This window comes from Sapajus apella, unplaced genomic scaffold (assembly GCF_009761245.1).
Source record: "Sapajus apella isolate SASKATOON/1434 unplaced genomic scaffold, GSC_monkey_1.0 scaffold28, whole genome shotgun sequence".
NCBI classification, from domain to species: domain Eukaryota; kingdom Metazoa; phylum Chordata; class Mammalia; order Primates; family Cebidae; genus Sapajus; species Sapajus apella.
This window is the reverse complement of record NW_022436968.1, coordinates 92,200-110,531: the sequence shown is the minus strand read 5'-3', so window position 1 is coordinate 110,531 and position 18,332 is coordinate 92,200. Positions and strand designations below refer to the sequence as shown.

The window sequence follows — 18,332 nt, the reverse complement described above, 5'->3', positions numbered from 1 at the left end:
TTTTTTTTTTTTTGAGCCAAAACTTAATCAGGTTTTCCCCCTGACTTTTCTGCCAGAACTTCTTTTGTCAAATAAACCATATATAAAAACTAGTGTTGGAATTAGGGGGAAAGGTACCAAATTACATCTACGCAAATATTAGAGTCATATTCAGATTTGCAAAAAAGGCATAATAATCTGTTTACCATGCCACTGTTTGTGAAATCTGTAATGGTTGATAAAAAATCTGTATGAATATAGTACTAATATGTAGCAAATTACACCAATTAAATAAGCAGCTCAAATTCATAAGTCTAAAGACCCAATATCCCTGAGTGTTCATCTCAGTTTTAACATGGTTTCATCTTGTTACTTCATCAGAAGAGGTAAGTTTAATAACTCCTCCCTCCATGCTGTAGTTCTTAAATATGACCTTCAGGAGATTGCTAAATATACTGTAGCACTGTCAGAGCATGGTGGTTTGATTAATTGTACCCATTATTTAATAACAAATAATGATGTTTCTTCCTAGACAGAAGTATGAATTAAGATACATGACTTAACACTATATTTTCTCCTCCCTATAAACCCGAAGCACCAAGATACTATTTTGGAGCACAACATAGTGTCCAAGAGAGTAGCATTTCAGTGTCATCTCTCTGTAGATACTGATTGCAAATTTTTGAATTATGTTTGCAGAAAAGTGAAAGTAAAAGTTAGAAGTAGCAATTCTTTCACAATTTTGATAAGGTTTGGGTGGAAAGAATTTATGTCTATAATGATGCAATGTATTTCTTCCACAAATCTTATTTAATTAGACAAGTTAAAGGAATTTAATTTTTATATTTTGAATCTACAGATTATTAGATGTAATAGTATGTGATATGCTTTGGAAATTGAAGTATATAAACGTTTAAAAGCACTATGCCTTCAAATATATGACAATTTTCTGATTTTTGAAATTTTATCAATATTAAGAGAATAGAGTACACTATGGGGGCACTGTGCATGCCTTGGTGCTAGTTATGCCAGATAGCTTTGCTAGGCTGTTCGCTGTGTGTGTTATTGGAAGGAAAGCAATGGCTAAGGGCATAGAGATGCCAATTTGGATTTGTCACCAAATATTTCTCTGCTGTCATGTGCAGTGGCAATGAGAATTTCAAGTGGAAAACAGTGAAGAAGTGATACCATTTTTAATTAGATATTTCCCAAAAGAGCCTTTCTTAGTGAGTTTAAGATATATTAGTAGATGTGGGAATTGTAGTGATTTTTTTTTTTTTTAGTGTTTTAATGGCAATAAGTTGTTTTATATTTTAGCATAAAGTAAAATGTCAGAATTGATAAGGTCACTGGATTGGTAACTGTTTGAAAAATGACTAATGTATATATTTTAAGTGTTTGTTTTGGGGAATGATGAGGAAGGAACAGAGTTGGTGTTGACTTAATGACTAGTGAAAGCATAAAATTTCTTCAGTATTTGACTAAAATATATCTGTGTTCAATAAAATAATTTTATTTATAAAGTAATTATTGAACACAATATATAGCATGTGTTCAGTAAAATAATAATTACATTTTAGTCATTTTCTTAAGTAGGAAAAATGTTTTTAAAAATTGTTTTGAGTGGAAGTATTATACAAATTTAATGTGAAGATTTGTGTTTTTAGCTTCCAGAAATGTTGCATGGTGATGGTGACAATGAAGAACATGGCTTTTGTCCTGTGGGGCAATTCATTCTTCAAAATTTAGGATTACTCTTTGGATTTGCCATTATGCTGGTGATTGCCCTCTATGAAGACAAAATTGTGTTTGACATCCAGTTTTGACCTTCCCCAGTAATCACATGATTACGAGAATGTTACCATGCAGCTTTGCATCTGTTCCTTGTACTGTATGCACATAGCTCAAAGGAAAGTCAGTGGCTTGCACTACTTACAAGTTCCATAGATTTGAGCCTAACCACAAAAGGCTGGTGCTCAGTACTGTTTTCCCTGCATGTAGGGGTCTTTTAAAAAATATGAAGCTTGTGATAAAGAGAGGAGAATATGGGACTCCATGAACCAGTGTTGATATGTTTAAGAGTTTTCACAAAATAATCATATAAAACACTAAAGTAGTCTCTTTATTAGTAGAAACTTCTGTGGCTATGCAGAAATAGAGATTGAACCAAAAAAAAAAATCATTTAAACTTTAAAAATATTTTAAATGGACTTTGGGGAGACATTTTTGTGTGTTTTAAGAATGAATCGTAGTGCTCTTTAATTCAGCTACATATATACATGTGGTGATAGGGATCAACTTGACACAACTTTGAAACTGCATAAAGTAGACATAGGAACTAGAGGAAAGCTCGGGCTGCATTAGAGTATGAATTTAGCATTGGGAGAAGCCCTTATTCTTGAATCTAGAGTTACTATTTTTGTATATATTTGCATAGTGTTTAAACCTGCAGCCTAAACTACTGAAATTTGTGATTGTATGTTTGTGTGAGCTTCAGTTTAATGAAAGATTCATAATGGTTCTTTGTGTTGTTACAATACTTGGTGTTGGGATGGTCTGTTTTTGTTTAATTTTTTTTTCTTCTTTTTTTTTTTTTTTTTTTTTAAGGAGGGAGGTGAGGGTTTAGAGCATGTGGTCAATGTTCTTTTTTAAAAATTGTAACCCTCTAGAAAATATCAAAGAAATGAATCAAATGTGCTTTAAATTGTTGATTTTCCTACTTTAACAGTTCCAACTAGTTAATTGGGAAATGTAAGTTCTGAATGTTCACATTGCTTTACCAGTTTGGCATTGGAACCAAGAGCACATGCTGTGGCTGGCTGCAAGGTTGTAAAGCAGAAAATCCAAGTTTACCATGTGTGTAATCTATATATGAAGTGTCAATTTAGAAGAGTTACTAGGATAAACTCCATTATTGCCATGGCTGTCATGGTACTCAAATGACTTGGAAGATATGTTTAAATTACTCAGCTGAAACACTTGATCATCTTGTGCCAAGATATGCTGTTGGTGCCTGATAGGGATTAGTCTCTTTTTTAGGTGCCCTATTCTCCTACCATAATTGCGAATGATTTGTGAGAAGTGCAAGCCATGTTTATCCTGAATTTTGACTTAATAATTTGTATTACTAGTCATATGCATGTAGCTTTCTGTTTACATCCTATGCCACATGGTCTTCATTTATGCCAGGTAAACTGTATTTGAACTACGTGCAGCTAGCTTTGTTTTAATCTGCTTGGCAACCAGTGTAGCTGCTGTAACAATCTTACTGTTCAAATATATAAGCGCCAAACTCTTTTCCATTCCATCTAAAATGTTATCATTTAGTCCTCCTCTTTCCTCCAGTTCTTTTCCTCTTACTCTGTGAACTTTAAAACAAAACTTCAAGAGCAGCACATGCATCCAGGTATTTATAGATTATTGCCAGTGTTTCTTCTGTATGCTATAAGTAAGGGAGCTTAGGTGTTATTTCTTTAATTTATGCTTAAATTTGAAAAGTTATTTCTGACTTTCTGTATGGCCTCCTTATAATAAGTAAGAGTTTTATACATAGATTATTTTCAGCATTGGGCACTGAATTAGGACAGTCCTCATCTCATTGCTTGGCCCTTCAAGCAACCTAGCTAAAAGGTGCTGATATTTTATTTAGTACTGCCAACTTCAAGTGATTCATATATCTTGATTTCTGAACCAGGATATATTTATAGTTCATTTTTGGGTTTTTATACCCAGGGAGTATTCTGCATTCCAGCATTAAATCTCCTTCATTAAAAACTTTTATAAAAGCAACAGCTGGAATATACTCCCAGTTTTAAATGCCTGATTATGCAAGTGGGTTATGCTGAAGTATGTAAAGTTTTATATTCTCTCAAAAGTCATATTATCTTTATTTGCTAGATTTTAAAAATCTTAAGAGGGCTGTAACAGTTGCTGCTAGTATTTTGTTTGTTAGAGTTCCACCAGTATTTAGTTTTCACATCATTCTAATGTATAGTTTCAAGTCTTACTAGACAATCTGAATTCCACTACATTTCTGTTGGCTCCAACATTCCTTTTAGCTTGACGAGTCTAATTTAAAATGTGTTTGTTGGAGGTCATTAATGTTACTTGTACAATGCTGTCACTGTGTGACATCCATATGAATTTTGGTATATATATCACATTGCATCCAATCAGCTGTGATTATGCTTAGAAATACTTTAGTAACTAGATGCAGTGTGAATTTTTTCCATTAACAATAAGTCAGTGGCTTAAATGTGATTATGGTCCTGCAAGGTGATTCTTGCTAAAATATCTAAACAACTTTTGTTTTGTTGTAACTGAATCAATCATTTTTTTTTTAACTTAAAAAGCTGGAAATTATCAAATGCTGGTTTTTTTTCATTGTCAACAGTGATGTGTCATTTTATGTATGTTCCTAATGCTTATGGAACTCCTCCAAAATAAAGTTATTCAAAGAGAGCAAATACGCCAATGTGTTTTTAGTTTTTATTTCAGAGCATTTCCTTACATTGAAGTATGAATCATATTAATCCGTATTTGCATAAGTAAATTCATAATTAGGTATAGCTTTAGTCAAATGTATTTAAACCAAAAAAAAAAAAAAAGCTTTAGTAGTAAAATATGCTTTCTATTCAGCCATCCAACAAGAAACAGGAACAAAGAAGTGACATCTTCTGGTTATGAATTAAGCTGACATAACAGTGCCACACCTCGTCCAATCCAGTGCTCTTTGGGTTGGTCAGAGGGAAGAGTCATGGCAATCACAAAATTCGTGGAATGGCCAGTAGTGGATAAGGTTCCTCTCCGCTCACTTGTCTTATACAATGGAGCAACATAACTTGGCCGGTTTGGTATATCTGCCCTCTTACAGGGCTTTAGCCACATCTGGAAGAAAGTACATCATAACACCTCTATAAATCAAGGCTGTTACATGTACATGTGTTTGAGCCTACTATCATATTCTCAGAGTAAGGTTAGTTATGTTTCCAAATTTCTATGGCTCAAATAATAGATTTTATTTTCACCAGCAGTGCTGTGTGCTCAAAACATTTTATAGAACTCTTAGAAAAAATAGTTTTCACCTACTCTGTCTAAAAGCATATTTTCCAACTATTCACCTCTCAGCCACACTTACCTGGGAAATGACTTTTCGTGCTTACAATAATAAAATCCAGATTGCCACCACTGATACTCAGAATCGTGTGCCTTTATATTAATTGAAAGACAGTCCCCACAAATAGTGAAGGGATTTTTATCAACAACTGTGTAACTAGAGAACCTTCCCACTTCAGGAGACTATTTTAAAGGAGATTATATATTATGCTGTTTAAAATATAATTGCATTCCTTTATAACCACAGTCTATCCCCCATTCTTTTTAGTCATTAACTAAGTTCCTACAATTTATTGTTGAACCTCACCAACCTTAAAAAGGAGGCTTTGGGGCAATTTGATCTTTGAATGCAACGGTAAGAACAAACTATGATCATAAAGATAATTTAATTCAGTTTCTTTTTCAGGAGTAGAATAGCAATTCTCGAGATGATAGGACTCCAATGTTCAGACCCCTCTTTTAGGTTTCTTAGGTCAAAACACAGATTGTTGAAGGAACTTATGAGGATGCGAGTTTCTCCATTTCTCCCACTTAATTGTGGAGTCCAAACTTTCAAAAAGGGGATCCACAAGGCAGTTTTGCAAATATTACCTACAATGTAAGACTCAAAGCACTCTTCTTAACTCAGTTGTATTTCATTTCAACCCCAGAGGATGAGAATTTTTATTTCTAACTAGCTCCTTATTCAGGAGAATCATTATCCATTTAGAAATAAATTTCTTCTTGTACACACTGCAAGTTACGTAAGAGTTTCCATGTGAAATAAAGAAACTAAATTTCGATCAACTCCTGAAATTGCAAACATTTATTTGTCGTTGCAACTTTCAATTTGGGTCTTGTATTTTAAACTTTTGTGCCCACAGTATTTAAAAATATATGACAGATTTCTCGCAAATTGGCTGTCAGTTGATCCCTCACTGATTGTTACAGCTGCTCTGAAGGCCTTTTTTACCTGTCTTTGAGCTGCTTTGAGAATCCAGCAAATAGAACTCACATAAATTCCACTGCTTATATCTTATCACATCATCCCAGACCTACCATTCAAATTGTGGTAAAAAAATATCTTAAGCTATTTATGATGCAGTTATAGATGGAAACAATTATATTTTATAAAGCTCAATCTGGCAATGCTGGAGATAGGTGCCTAGGAAATGTAGCTTTTTAAATGGATGGTTTTCATAATCTTTTAAAAAGTATAAAAAATATAATGAACGTGTGTGTGTCTATTTACAATTGACCTCACTATTTGTGGATTCCACATTTCCAAATTTACCTACTCACCAAAGTTTATTTCTAATCCTAAAGTCAGTTGGCAGCACTGTTGTGCTCTTTGGCGGACATTCCCAGAGCATCAAAGATGTTATCCATCACACGTTCCCAGCTCAGGTTGAACCAGGTGAGGCTCTGCTTTCTCGTTTCAGCTCTCATGACCGTAAACAAGTGTCCTTTTCGTGGTCCACATAGTTCCAGGTTTTTCACATTTTTGTGTTTTTGTTGGTGATTTCACTGTTTAAAATTGCCTCTAAGTGTAATGCAGTGCTGTCTAATGTTTCTAAGTGCAAGAAGGCTGATGTGCCTCATAGAAAAAATATTAGCTTATGCCTCAACGAAACTCATAGCATTTTGACTGTGAGTTGTTAAAATGACTCAACATTGTATATTAAATAATGTGTCTTTAAACAGAAATAAAACAAGGTTCTTTATTGATCAGCTAACAAAAACGTGACCAAAGAAAGAACCTTGTATTTTCCCAGGATCAGTGATTCAGTATTTGCTAATTCAATTTTGGAAACAACTTTATAGAATATAATTACCATGAATAACAAGAATTGACTCTATATGTGTGTGCTTTATATATATACACACACACACACACACACACACACACACACACATGTATACACATGCACACAAGATGGGGTCTACTTTATATATAACATAGAAAATATGTATAAAATAATTCCACATGTATATATCATTAGAATTTACTAACCACAGGCACTGTATCATAAAGAATTTTGGGATGCGATTCTGCAAGTTTTTTGATCTTTCTATTCCAGGAAGCTCCATCCAGAAATAATCCATGAATGAAAACACCTAAATATAAAAGAAACATGTTAATATAACACATTACACATTTTCATTTGAGTTCTGAATCTGAAATTTCTACATGTAAGTACTATGCAGGTGATAGATTTGTAGCCTAAGACTTGTTTTCCAATGAAGGCAATCTCATGGGTGTTTTAACATCCATATTTCAAGAACATTTAAAGTTTGCCTAGTGAAATAATGCAACAGTAAAGACAGGCATGGAAGACAAAGGAGGAAAGACATTTTAAACGAGTCTATGGGAAGTTCTCAGTGTTTGTGAACATTATCAAATTTATATTTTTAATTGGTCAATGATTATACTATGTTTTCAGAAGCTATGAAATCTGGGGGAAAAAAACAGTTCTTAATGTAATAGGGATCCAATGTCTTGTAGGCAGCATATGAGCAAAGTACCCTTCTATAGATCTCTAAAGTCATAGAATTAAATTGCTCCTCCCCTTTTAGAATTTATTCTTACTGCCAAGAGCTCTCCTTAGCCCCTGCCCTCATAAAATTAAAAGTATAGGCTGGCATTGTGGCTCATGCCTGTAATCTCAGCACTTTGGAAGGCTGAGGTGGGCGGATCACAAGGTCAGGAATTTGAGACCAGCCTGGCCAACATGGTGAAACCCCTCTCTACTAAAAATATAAAAATTAGCCAGGCACAGTGTAATCCCAGCCACTTGGGAGGCAGAGGCAAGAGAATTGCTTGAACCCGGGAGGTGGAGGTTGCAGTGAGCCGAGATCACACCATTGTACTCTAGCCTGGGTGACAGAGCAAGACTCTGTCTCAAAACAATGGCAACAACAACAACAACAACAAAATATAACCCTGAAAGAAACATCAGTGCTGCTAAAACTTCAAACCAAATGCCACTTTCTGCCTTTTACAATGATAAGAATTAGAAAAAAATTCTTGCATCTGAATTAAATACTTAAGAATTAACTATAACTCCTTTAAGAAAACTTTCCTTGAGAAATGTGATGTTTTCAAACTTCTACCAAAATACTCAGTAGTAGGCCATAGAGAAAGCAGCTAAGCATGAGAGCCAGATGGCCTGGTCTGAATCTCAACTCGGTCAATTACTAGCTGTGAGACCTTCAGCAAGTTACTTGATCCCCCTGAGCCTTAGTTTCCACCTTCTCTAATGGTGATAATAGTAGTATCTGAGCCCTAGGGAGGGGTATTGTGAGGACTCAGTGTAAAGGACTGGGCAGTCTGGATCCCCACAGTGGCACAGAGCAGCCCCACAGTAAGTATCCCTGCCATTTCCTTGATTTGCTTTTACCCAACTTAAATATTTCTTTGCTCCATTGCCAAATTTGAATGAAATTATTTAAATGTTGCTAAATTATTTATCTAACTAAAAAAAATTTTTTTTTTCTTTTTTGAGATAGAGTCTTGCTCTGTCACCCAGGCTGGAGTGCAGTAGCGTGATCTTGGCTCACTGCAACCTCCGCCTCCTGGGTTCAAGCGATTCTCCTGCCTCAGCCGCCTAGGTAGCTGAGATTACAGGTGCATGCCAGCACACCCAGCTAATTTTTGTATTTTTGGTAGAGAGAGGCTTTCACCATGTTGCTCGGGCTGGTCTCAAACTCCTGACCTTGTGGTCTGCCTGTGTCGACCTCGCAAAGTGCTGGGATTACAGATGTGAGCCACCAGGCCCAGCCTATACTTTTAATTTTATGAGGGTAGGGGCTCAAACTCATATTTATTAGTGTCTTTTATGACATATCATAGTGAGCTGTATGGAAAAAAATTTTGTTAAAGCTTATATTATTAAGGAAATAATAAACAACTTAGCAGAAGGTTGTTAAATTTCCTTCTGTATTTGTTTTATTTATTTATTTTAAAAGCCTCCAGTTGGATAAAGTTTCATCTGAGTATGTTAAGATAAAGGGATTTTGAACAAATGATCAGAATAATGGTAAGTTAAGCATCTGTGGCTGAAAAATATGATTTTTAAGATATCATATGTCCCAATGATTCTTTATTCCTTGCATCTGTTGTTCTTAAATGTGCTTCTGCAATAACTGTTTAAGTATTAGAGACGGGAATAAAAGGTATCTTTTAAAGGTTGGGTTAGAGTCCACAAATTTTTAGTGGATTCCAGTAGCATAATTTTTGGAATTTCCCCAGTACTATTTGAGGGCCCTTTATGTGCTAGATACTGAGAGGCACTCAGGAAAGAATGGTGCAGACAAACAAGGTCACCGGTCTCCTAGTATCTGTATATACTGAGGGAGAGAGATAATAAAGAAACACATAAGATAATTACAGTCTAACTGATGTTTTGAAATTAATAAGCAGAGTTGCAAGACAGGAGTAAGGTGAAATAGGCAGCTCCAACAGATGGAAGCTCATAGAAGTTCTTGCTAATGACCAGTAATTTAAGCTGAGACCAGAAGATTGAGAAGTGTACACCATGCTGAGTCTGGGCTTAGGAACAAAGATCCCAAAGAGAAAAGAACATGAGCCATTCTAGAAACCGTCAGGAGGTTAGTGTGACCTGAGCATAGTGGCACAGGATGAGACTGTATGGGTGGGCAGCAGCTAGAACATGCCGGGCCTCACTGTCACCGTAAGGGGTCTGGATTTTATTCAAACAGCAAGGGGAAAAATGACACTATTAACTTATTTAGTTGTCTGGATTTTCATTGGAGACCAAAGGCTGATATGTTTTCATTTTTTTTTTTTTTAATTCTGTGGCTTCTGTACAAATTAATGGGCAATTAATGGGTAATTATGGAGACAGGATAAAGGCCAGAGCAGATGGCAAGATAAAAATGGTGGTGGGGCCAGGTGTGGTGGCTGATGCCTGTAATCCCAGCACTTTGGGGGGCCAAGGTGAGTGGATTCCTTGAGCTTGGGAGTCTGAGATGAGCCTGGGCAACACAGGAAGACCCAGTCTATACAAAAAATGAAAAATCTAGCTGGGCATGGTGGTGCATGCCTCTAGTCCCAGCTACTCAGGAGGCTGAGTGGGAGGATCACTTCAGGCCAGGAGGTCAAGGCTGCAGTAAGCCAAGATAGTACCACTGTACTGTAGCCTGGGTGACAGAGTGAGACCCTGTCTCAAAAAAAACCAGGATGGTGGCAGTAGGATTGTAGGTGAGCAACTGCCCTTGATATGAACAGATTAGGGAGGAGAAGAATGAAGAATTCCTGGGTTTCTGGCTGGATGGTGGTGCCATTTAATAAATTACTCATTTTACATATTCAGGAGACACCAAAGTGGAGATTTCAGGTTGTCAATTGGATATGGAGGTCTAGATCTTAGAGGAAAGATCTAGATTGGAGATTCAGAGATTTACATTTGGAGGACATAAGCAAAGAAGATACAAAAAATAATAAGGTCACTCGGGGATAGGATGCTGTCAGAAAAGAGAAATAGTCCCAGGACTGAGTCCGTGGAAACTAGTATTAGGGGAGCCTAAGCCACTCAAGCAGCATGAATGTGGCCAATGAGGTAAGGAAAACCAGGAGAGGGTGATGTCCTGGAAACAAGAGAGCAGTATGTCTCTGGAAAGATGAAAGGTAGATAAGAAGTAGGAAGTGAGAACCTGCAGACAGCATGTAAAGACAATTCTTTTGAGAAATTCTGCTATAATGGTGAGTGGAGACAGGGACAGTAGCTGAGGGGGATGTAAAAAGACAATTGAAATGGTTGATTTAAGATGAGAGATTCTAGAGCATGTTGTGGGTCGACAGGAATTATCTAGTAATGAGAGAACAATCATTTGTTCCGGAAAGAGAGGGCACAATTAAAGGACCAAAGCCCTTGAGAAGGAAAAAGAAAATGAAATCTGGATTCCTCGAGGGTGCAGATGTTGACAAATGTATGGAGTCAGTGGTGCTAAAAACTCTCTTCAGATGGCTTTTAATTTTTTCCATGAAAAATAAGGGCAGACGTGGGGACAGAAGGAAGGGCAAAGAGGGCATAAGTGGTTGTTGTGAGAGGAGGAAAGCAAATATCCCCAGGAATAGTAGTGGGATTGCTTCAGAGTGTTACAAACCGTCTTGAGATTTGTGACCATCAATTTAAAATAAAACTTCTTGGCACAGTAATGTGATTATCATACACTGCTGTGGTTACATATCTACTTGTTAGTGTCTCCTACCACAGTATAAATTAGTCGAGCGATAAGATCATAAATTGTTCCCTGTTGATATCTCCAGGGCCTGACAGAAAGTGAGCTAGTGAATTCATCATTCAATGATGAATAAAAAGGTTTTCTTCAACGCATTAGTTAAATCAGTACACATTAACAGTCACTTAGAGACTAATGTCATTTATATAAGACAATACAATTTTGTTAAAATTCTGGAATCTGTAGCATTTAAAAAATAACTCTTGTTTAAAATAGTGGCCCTGTCCACTAAATTTGAAATAAAACATCAGGGTAGCCATAAAGTATAGACAATCCATTAAGAAAGATTTCCTCACAGTCTTTCAACCACAAAGCAAATGTTTCTATTAGTTATATTTTGGAATGATAAGCTATATGTTTTAGAATGATATATAAAACAGGACAGAATACATATTTTAGGATTCTACAAAGGTATACTCTTCAAGGGGCCAGGGAAAAAACTTTTCCAATGCTGTACCATATCCAGTCCCCACAGCCAACATAAGATTACGGCTGTTATCCCATGTGCTGTTAATTTGATGATGACTTTCTTCTTAACATTTTAGAAATAACTTCTAACTTAAAAAATTTTTGCAAAAAAAAGTACAAGGACATACATATATCCTTTATCCTGATTCATCTACTGTTATCATTTTCTTCTATTTGCTTAATCATTCCCCCTCACCCTTCTCTCTCTCTCTTTCCCCCTGCTCACTCATTTGCTCTCTGTCCATAATTTTTTTCTCTGGCATTTAGGGTAAATTACATTCGTGATTACTACTTTTTTAACAGCTGAGAAAAGTAAGCTAGAATGTCATGTTTTTGTTCAGTGCCCAGATATGAGCCGACTCATTCTGTCCCTGCACTTACCATCCTCAGGAGCCTGCTTGTATTCTTTGTCTTCCATCACCTCATAGTCAAATCCAAGAAGATCAATGGGAATTGTGTATTTCCTGGCATAGTTCTGCTGGGCACCAGTCAGGAAGGCTTGTGTGAAGAAGAAGCCAGAAAGCCAGAAGACTGGAGGAGGGCCAATCTCGTACCATTGCTAGGGTGTAAAACATAAGTCAGCTAACAGTAGAGCCTTTCAACCTTTTTTTTTTTTTTTTTTTTTTTTTGCAACAGGGTCTCACTCTGTTTGCCCAGGCAGGGCTCAGGTGGCCCTCCCACCTCAGCCTCCCAAGTAGCTGGGAATACAGGCATATGCCACCACACCTGGCTAATTTTTTGTATTTTTAGTTGAGAAGGGATTTTGCTATTTTGCACAGGCTGATCTCAAACTCCCAGACTCAAGCAATATGCCTGTCTCAGCCTCCCAGAGTGCTGGGATTACAGGCATGAACCACCACACCTAGTGAGCCTTTCAACTTTTGAATACAACACTGCTTAATAAAATTTATCCAAAGATATTTATTGTCTTTTAGATAAACGAATAAATTACCTCTGAGGAATAACAAGCCATACTATCAAGGTTTTAAAAACAGCATATTCAATGTTTGTCCTGAGTTCAATTTCATACTTATATCAGTTTGGGAATTACAATGTCCATTAATGCAAACATAAATGTCTGTGTTATACATGCCCTGAGACTCTTTCAGAAAGGCTCCCTACAATAGGGAATATCTAATATGCATTGTTACATATCATGTTATACAGTTGAACAGAAGAGATCCCCATAAAGTCTGGTCAGATGGTAATGTTTTTCACTTTTTTTCTCTAATTAGTCATTAGTCCCAACAGAATGTTGCTTTGGAAGTTTTTCTTCCTACTTCACTGAAACACAATAAAATTCAACGTATAGGAACACAATATTGTGCCAGGAATTCCTGAAAGAAGCCAGGTAGTGAGACCTTAAAGCCTTTAGAAATGTCAAGATACTTTAATTCTCTGTTCATAACATAGATTCTAATGGTGAGTTAGTGGAATATCGACTTTAATTAGATAGTAAATTAGAGGAGCCAATCTGAAGAAACAAATTTGAAAAGCTTTTCCCTCTAAGAGCTTAAGATAGAACTTTATCCTTCAAAAACTATCTTAGTTCCTTAGTATTGGCTCTAGCATAACAAAAGGCCTGTATTATGAAAAGGGAGTTTAACCATTTTATTCCTGCAGAAATATCTTTATAGGTAGCTATTGACACATTTTGTACAGACTCTAGGAAGTTAATATTTCTAATAGGTATAATTGTTAATAAGAACATAGTTCAGCACCAGTATTACCAGACAATTAGTAGGCTTCTGCCCACTCAACATTTCCAAGACTTGGGCTGAACCAGCAATCTAGTGATTTCATGACCTAGAAAAGTGCTGGGAAATGAAAATATAATACCCCTCACTGGTAGCTTGACTGGCTTTCTAAGATGCTTTGCTGTAGGTATTTATTTTAATGTTGACTACTTAGTGGAAAAATCAACATAGCTAGATGTTTTCTCCCTTCATTTAATACTAGCTTTTTGACAGTTCAGTGTAGCAGTTACAAACATTGTATGAAAGATTAAGAAGTGGTGATTTGTGTCTGGGATGCACAGAAAAACTAGAGAGTAATACTTATTACATTAAGCATTCTGATGAAGAAAAAGGAAACAAGAGAAACTTAACAATGTACGATCATTTGGATGAACTTACCTGCAAGAATTTTAGTCTTGCAAGGAAGTCATTCACATAGCTGCCAAGTGGTTTAAGGCTTGGGTAGGATTTACCCATCCACATTTCTGGAATTTTGACATTCAAAATGCTGCTAACCACTTCTTCAAGTTCTGTAGACATAACTACAAGCCCCTGAAACACATTTAACCTTGGTTACTATCATAGTATAAATATAAATAGCATATTAGCATAAATACCCCCTTCACAATTATCCTTTGTTTACAATTGTGATTAGTTAAGGTTGAGTCATACAGAAAAAAAAAAAAAAAGTGGAAATATTTGTTTTTGCTTACAAGTAGGCCATGGAGTCTTTGAACTATTCCTTAGATAAATATTAACAATTTTAATCTAACCTAATTTTTTTTTTCTTTTTTGAGATGGGGTCTTTCTTTGCTGCCCAGGCTGGAGTGCAGTGGTGGGATCATGGCTCACTGCAACCTTGACCTTTTTGGCTCAACTAAGCCTTCCACCACAGGCTCCCAAGTAAGAAGCATGCATCTACAGGCATGCCTCACCACACCTGACTAATATTTTACTTGAAAATTCCTTTTTGAATAGGAGATCAGGAGGGTGGCTCATGCCTGTAATCCTAGCACTTTGGGCCAAGGCAGGTGAATCACTTGAGCCCAAGTTCATGACGAGACTGGGCCACATGGGAAAACCTCATCTCTACTAAAAATACAAAAATTAGCTGGGCGTGGTGGTGTACACATGTAGAACCAGCAACTTGGGGAGCTGAGGCAAAAGGATCGCTTGAACCTGGGAGGTCGAGGCTGCAGTGAGCCAAGATTGTGTCACTGCACTCCAACCTGGGTGACAAAGTGAGACACTGTCTCAAAAAAAAAAAAATTATAGAGATGGGGTGTGACTATGTTGCCTATGCTGGTCTCAAACTCCTAGCCTCAAGCAGTCCTTCTGTCTTCACCTCCCAAAGTGCTGGGGTTATAGGCATGAACCACTGCACCTGCACCTGATCTAACCCAATTTTAATAGAAAAAAATCTTCTTAATCAATACTTGGCTACTCACTAACTATTAAATCACAGACTAATTTTGACTTAGTTTACTGTCTATTAAGTGGATAATATAGCTCTACATTGCATTCTGGAAAGGATGGTGATACATATAAAATTAGAAACATTACATAAAATGCTTTGAAAAGATAAAACGTCCTAGAATTGAATTATGCAGTCTAGTTGACCATTCCCATTTTAAGTGACTGATGCACAGGTGTTAAAACTTTGAAGGCCCTGAAAATTCCTATTTGACTTTTAATTGGGCCAGATGCTACTGTCATTTCTGTCTTTCCTATAGTTGAAAATATTATTCCAAATAACATATGGAGAAGATTTGGGAGTAAATTTGATGTACTAAATACACATATTTCATTTGCCGCCTTCTCAAAACCCCACTGAAACAGCAGTAAAAGAATTTACTTTTTAAAGACATAAGCCCCCAAGTGTAGAAACAAAGAGGAGGAGAGAAAATGACAACACATTTGTGGGACCTAGGAAGCATATGGACTGCTGGTAGTAGACTTAGCAGACAGAAGAAACCTGATCCTAAGTTGGCAGGAGGAAAAGCTGAGAATCAGCCAGACACACACCGCAGAATACCCCTAAATCTTGGAAATGAATGCCCTAGGTACTTCTGAAAGTGGGGCGAGGAGGTCAATGTTAAAGATCATTAAAACCTGGTATAAAAAACAGAATCCTAGATCTTCCTCCCCCGCCCCCCCAAACTATGCATTGCCTACCTTGAATATAACCCGGAAAGAAAAATGCAGAAATCCCCAGAGTGGGAAATGCCAGGCTCCGTTAGGGCTAAAGTTATCATACCGAAATCAGGAGGATTAAGTGAATGTATGAATACTGGATGCTGACAGCCCTGGGGCTTTTTTTCCCCTTTGGTTCCCAGAGTACTAGAAGCCAGCCCCTTATCTTCCAGGAAGGAGACAGGAAGAAGCAGGTCAGGAAGAAATACATAATCATGCTCAATGTTTCTTAAAACAAACAGCCTAGCCAGCTAACACTACATTGAAAACCACAGTCCAGCTAGCACTACATTGAAGACCACAATCAACAATCATCAGTATTCTTATTGTGTTCATTCAACATGATAATGCCTATTCTTACACATAAGCAAACAACACCAAATGATCAGATGCCAGAAGGTTTCTAACATGAAAAGTTTTTCAATTATGCATTCAACTTCTAAACACAAAAAAGATTATTCAGATTTTTTAGTGCTTCTTGTATCAATTTGGTAACATGTTTTCCCAAGAATTTATTTCATTTACATTTTAAGATGTATTTACATTTTAAATGTATTGGCATAGGAATGTTTGAGGAGGGAGGCAGAGCAAGATGACCAATGGAAACCTCCATAAATTCTTCTCCCTGCAGGAACACCAAATTTAACGACTATCTACACCAAAAAGCAACTTCATAAGAACCAAAAATCAGGTGAATGACCACAGTACCCGGTTTTAACTTTTAATCACTGAAAGAGGCACTAAAGCGGGTAGGGAAGACAGTCTTGAACTGCTGATGCCACTCCTCTTCCATCCCCCAGCAGTGGCCTTGTGGTGCTGAGAATCTATTGCTTGTGGGAGAGCGCAGTGATTGAGACTTTGCACAGGAACTTAGTGCTTCCCTGTCACAGAAGACAGCAACACCAGGAAGAGCTCAGCTGATGCCTGTGAAAGCAGCATTTAGACCAACCCTAGCTACAGGGGAATCACATATCCCAGCGGTTGGAACTTGAGATTCAGCAAGCCTTGCCAACGCCAGCTAAAGTGCTCTGGGATTCTAAACAAACCTGAAAGGCAGTCTGGGCCATGGGGACTACAATTCCTAGGCAAGTCCTAGTCCTGTGCTAGACCCAGAGCTAGGGTCTTGGGGGACATGCAATCTAGTAAGACACTACAAGGGTGGTTAATGGAGTGCTTGCACCACCCCTCTCTCAATCCCAGGCAGCACAGCTTGCAGCTCCAACTTCCTACTGCTTGAGGAGAGGAAAGGGAAGACTAAAGAGGACTGTGTCTTTCAACTTGGGGCCAGCTCAGCCACAGTAGGATGGGGCACTGGGAACAGTCCTGGGGCCCACATTCTAAGTCCCGGTTCCTGGACAAAATTTCTAGACACTTCTTGGGTCATAAAGGAACCTGCACACTTTAAGGGAAGGGTCTGCTCCTGGCAGGATTCATCAGCTCCTGACTAAGGAGCTCTTGGGCCCTGAGTAATAAGCAGCAGTAGCCAGGTATACACACCATGGGCCTTGAGTGACTCAGAGCCATGCTGGCTTCAGTTGTGACCCTGCATGTTCCCACCTGTGGTGGCTACCAGGAGAGATTCCCATCTGAAGAAAGCAGAGGGAAGAGTAAAGGGGACTTTGACTTGCAGCTTAGGTACCAGCTTGACTGCTACAGTGAGGTCTTAGGGTCCCTGGTTCCAGGCCTTGGTTCTGGAAAGGAGCTCAAGCCTAGCCTGGGCAACATGGTGAAACCCTGTCTCTACAAAAAATATAAAAATTAGCTGGGTGTGGTGGTGCACATCTATAGTCCCAGCTACTTGGGGGGCTGAGGCAAGAGGATTGCTTGAACCTGGGGGGTCGAGGCTGCAGTGAGCCAAGACTGTTGCTGTGGCACTCCAGCCTGGCTGACAAAATGACACCCTGTCTCAAAAAAAAAAAAAAAAAAACTGTAGAGATGGGGTCTCGTTATGTTGCCCATGCCAGTATCAAACTTCTGGCCTCAAGCAATCCCTTTCCTGGCCTCCCAAAGTACTGGGATTTGAACTTACACCTGATCTAACCAATTTTAATAGAAAAACCTTCTTAATTAATACTTGGCTACTTGCTAGCTATTAAATCACAGAAAAACTTTGACTTAGTTTACTTTGTGGGGCCAACTGCTCTAAAGGGTAAGTCCCAGGCCTGGCAACTTTCACCACAAAGTGGCTGAAGAGCCCTTGGGCCTTAAGTGAAGATCAGCAAGTAGCCTGGCAGTACTCGCTGTTGACCTGTGGTGATGGTGGCTGCAGGCTGAGGTTCTTCTGCCTGTGGAATGGGAAAAAAAGACAACACAACTGTGTATGAGAAGAGCTTTGTCTAGTGGTTTGGGTGCCAGCTCAGCTGCAGAAGAGAGCACCAGGTAAATTCTTAAATTTTCAGGCTCTCTATGCTGTGACTCCCACAGAACATCTCTGGACTCATCCAGGGCCCGGGGGAACTACCTGCTGTGAAGGGAAGGACACAAGCTTGGTTGGGTTTGCCACCTGCTGACTACTGTAGAGTCCCAGGGCCTTGGGCAAACATAGGCAGTAGCCAGGGAGTGGTTACAACAAGCCTTGGATGAGACCCAGTGCTGTGC

General features: G+C 38.0%; 2 protein-coding genes across 11 annotated transcripts in view; one reads left to right on the top strand and one right to left on the bottom strand.

The window, feature by feature from the left end:
• Window positions 1-4,445, top strand: part of SLC39A10 (solute carrier family 39 member 10) — a 165,792-nt gene extending 161,347 nt beyond the window's left edge. For all 7 annotated transcript variants that reach the window (XM_032292582.1, XM_032292581.1, XM_032292586.1 and 4 more), the window contains one exon: window positions 1,647-4,445. In XM_032292582.1, the coding sequence (XP_032148473.1) occupies window positions 1,647-1,805 (159 nt within the window). In that variant the 3' untranslated portion in view covers window positions 1,806-4,445. The remainder of the gene's footprint in view (window positions 1-1,646) is intronic.
• LOC116560993 (dynein heavy chain 7, axonemal) overlaps window positions 1-18,332 on the bottom strand; it is a 107,691-nt gene that overhangs the window by 1,862 nt on the left and 87,497 nt on the right. Inside the window, exons 19-22 of one of the 4 annotated variants that reach the window (XM_032292578.1) lie at window positions 13,941-14,093; window positions 12,187-12,364; window positions 7,088-7,191; window positions 3,773-4,866 (exon numbers count right to left, since the gene is read on the bottom strand). In XM_032292578.1, the coding sequence (XP_032148469.1) occupies window positions 4,660-4,866; window positions 7,088-7,191; window positions 12,187-12,364; window positions 13,941-14,093 (642 nt within the window). In that variant the 3' untranslated portion in view covers window positions 3,773-4,659. Of the gene's footprint in view, window positions 1-3,772; window positions 4,867-7,087; window positions 7,192-12,186; window positions 12,365-13,940; window positions 14,094-17,751; window positions 18,020-18,332 lie in introns of those variants that run through there. The other 3 variants (XM_032292576.1, XM_032292577.1, XM_032292579.1) reach the window with 3 other exon arrangements.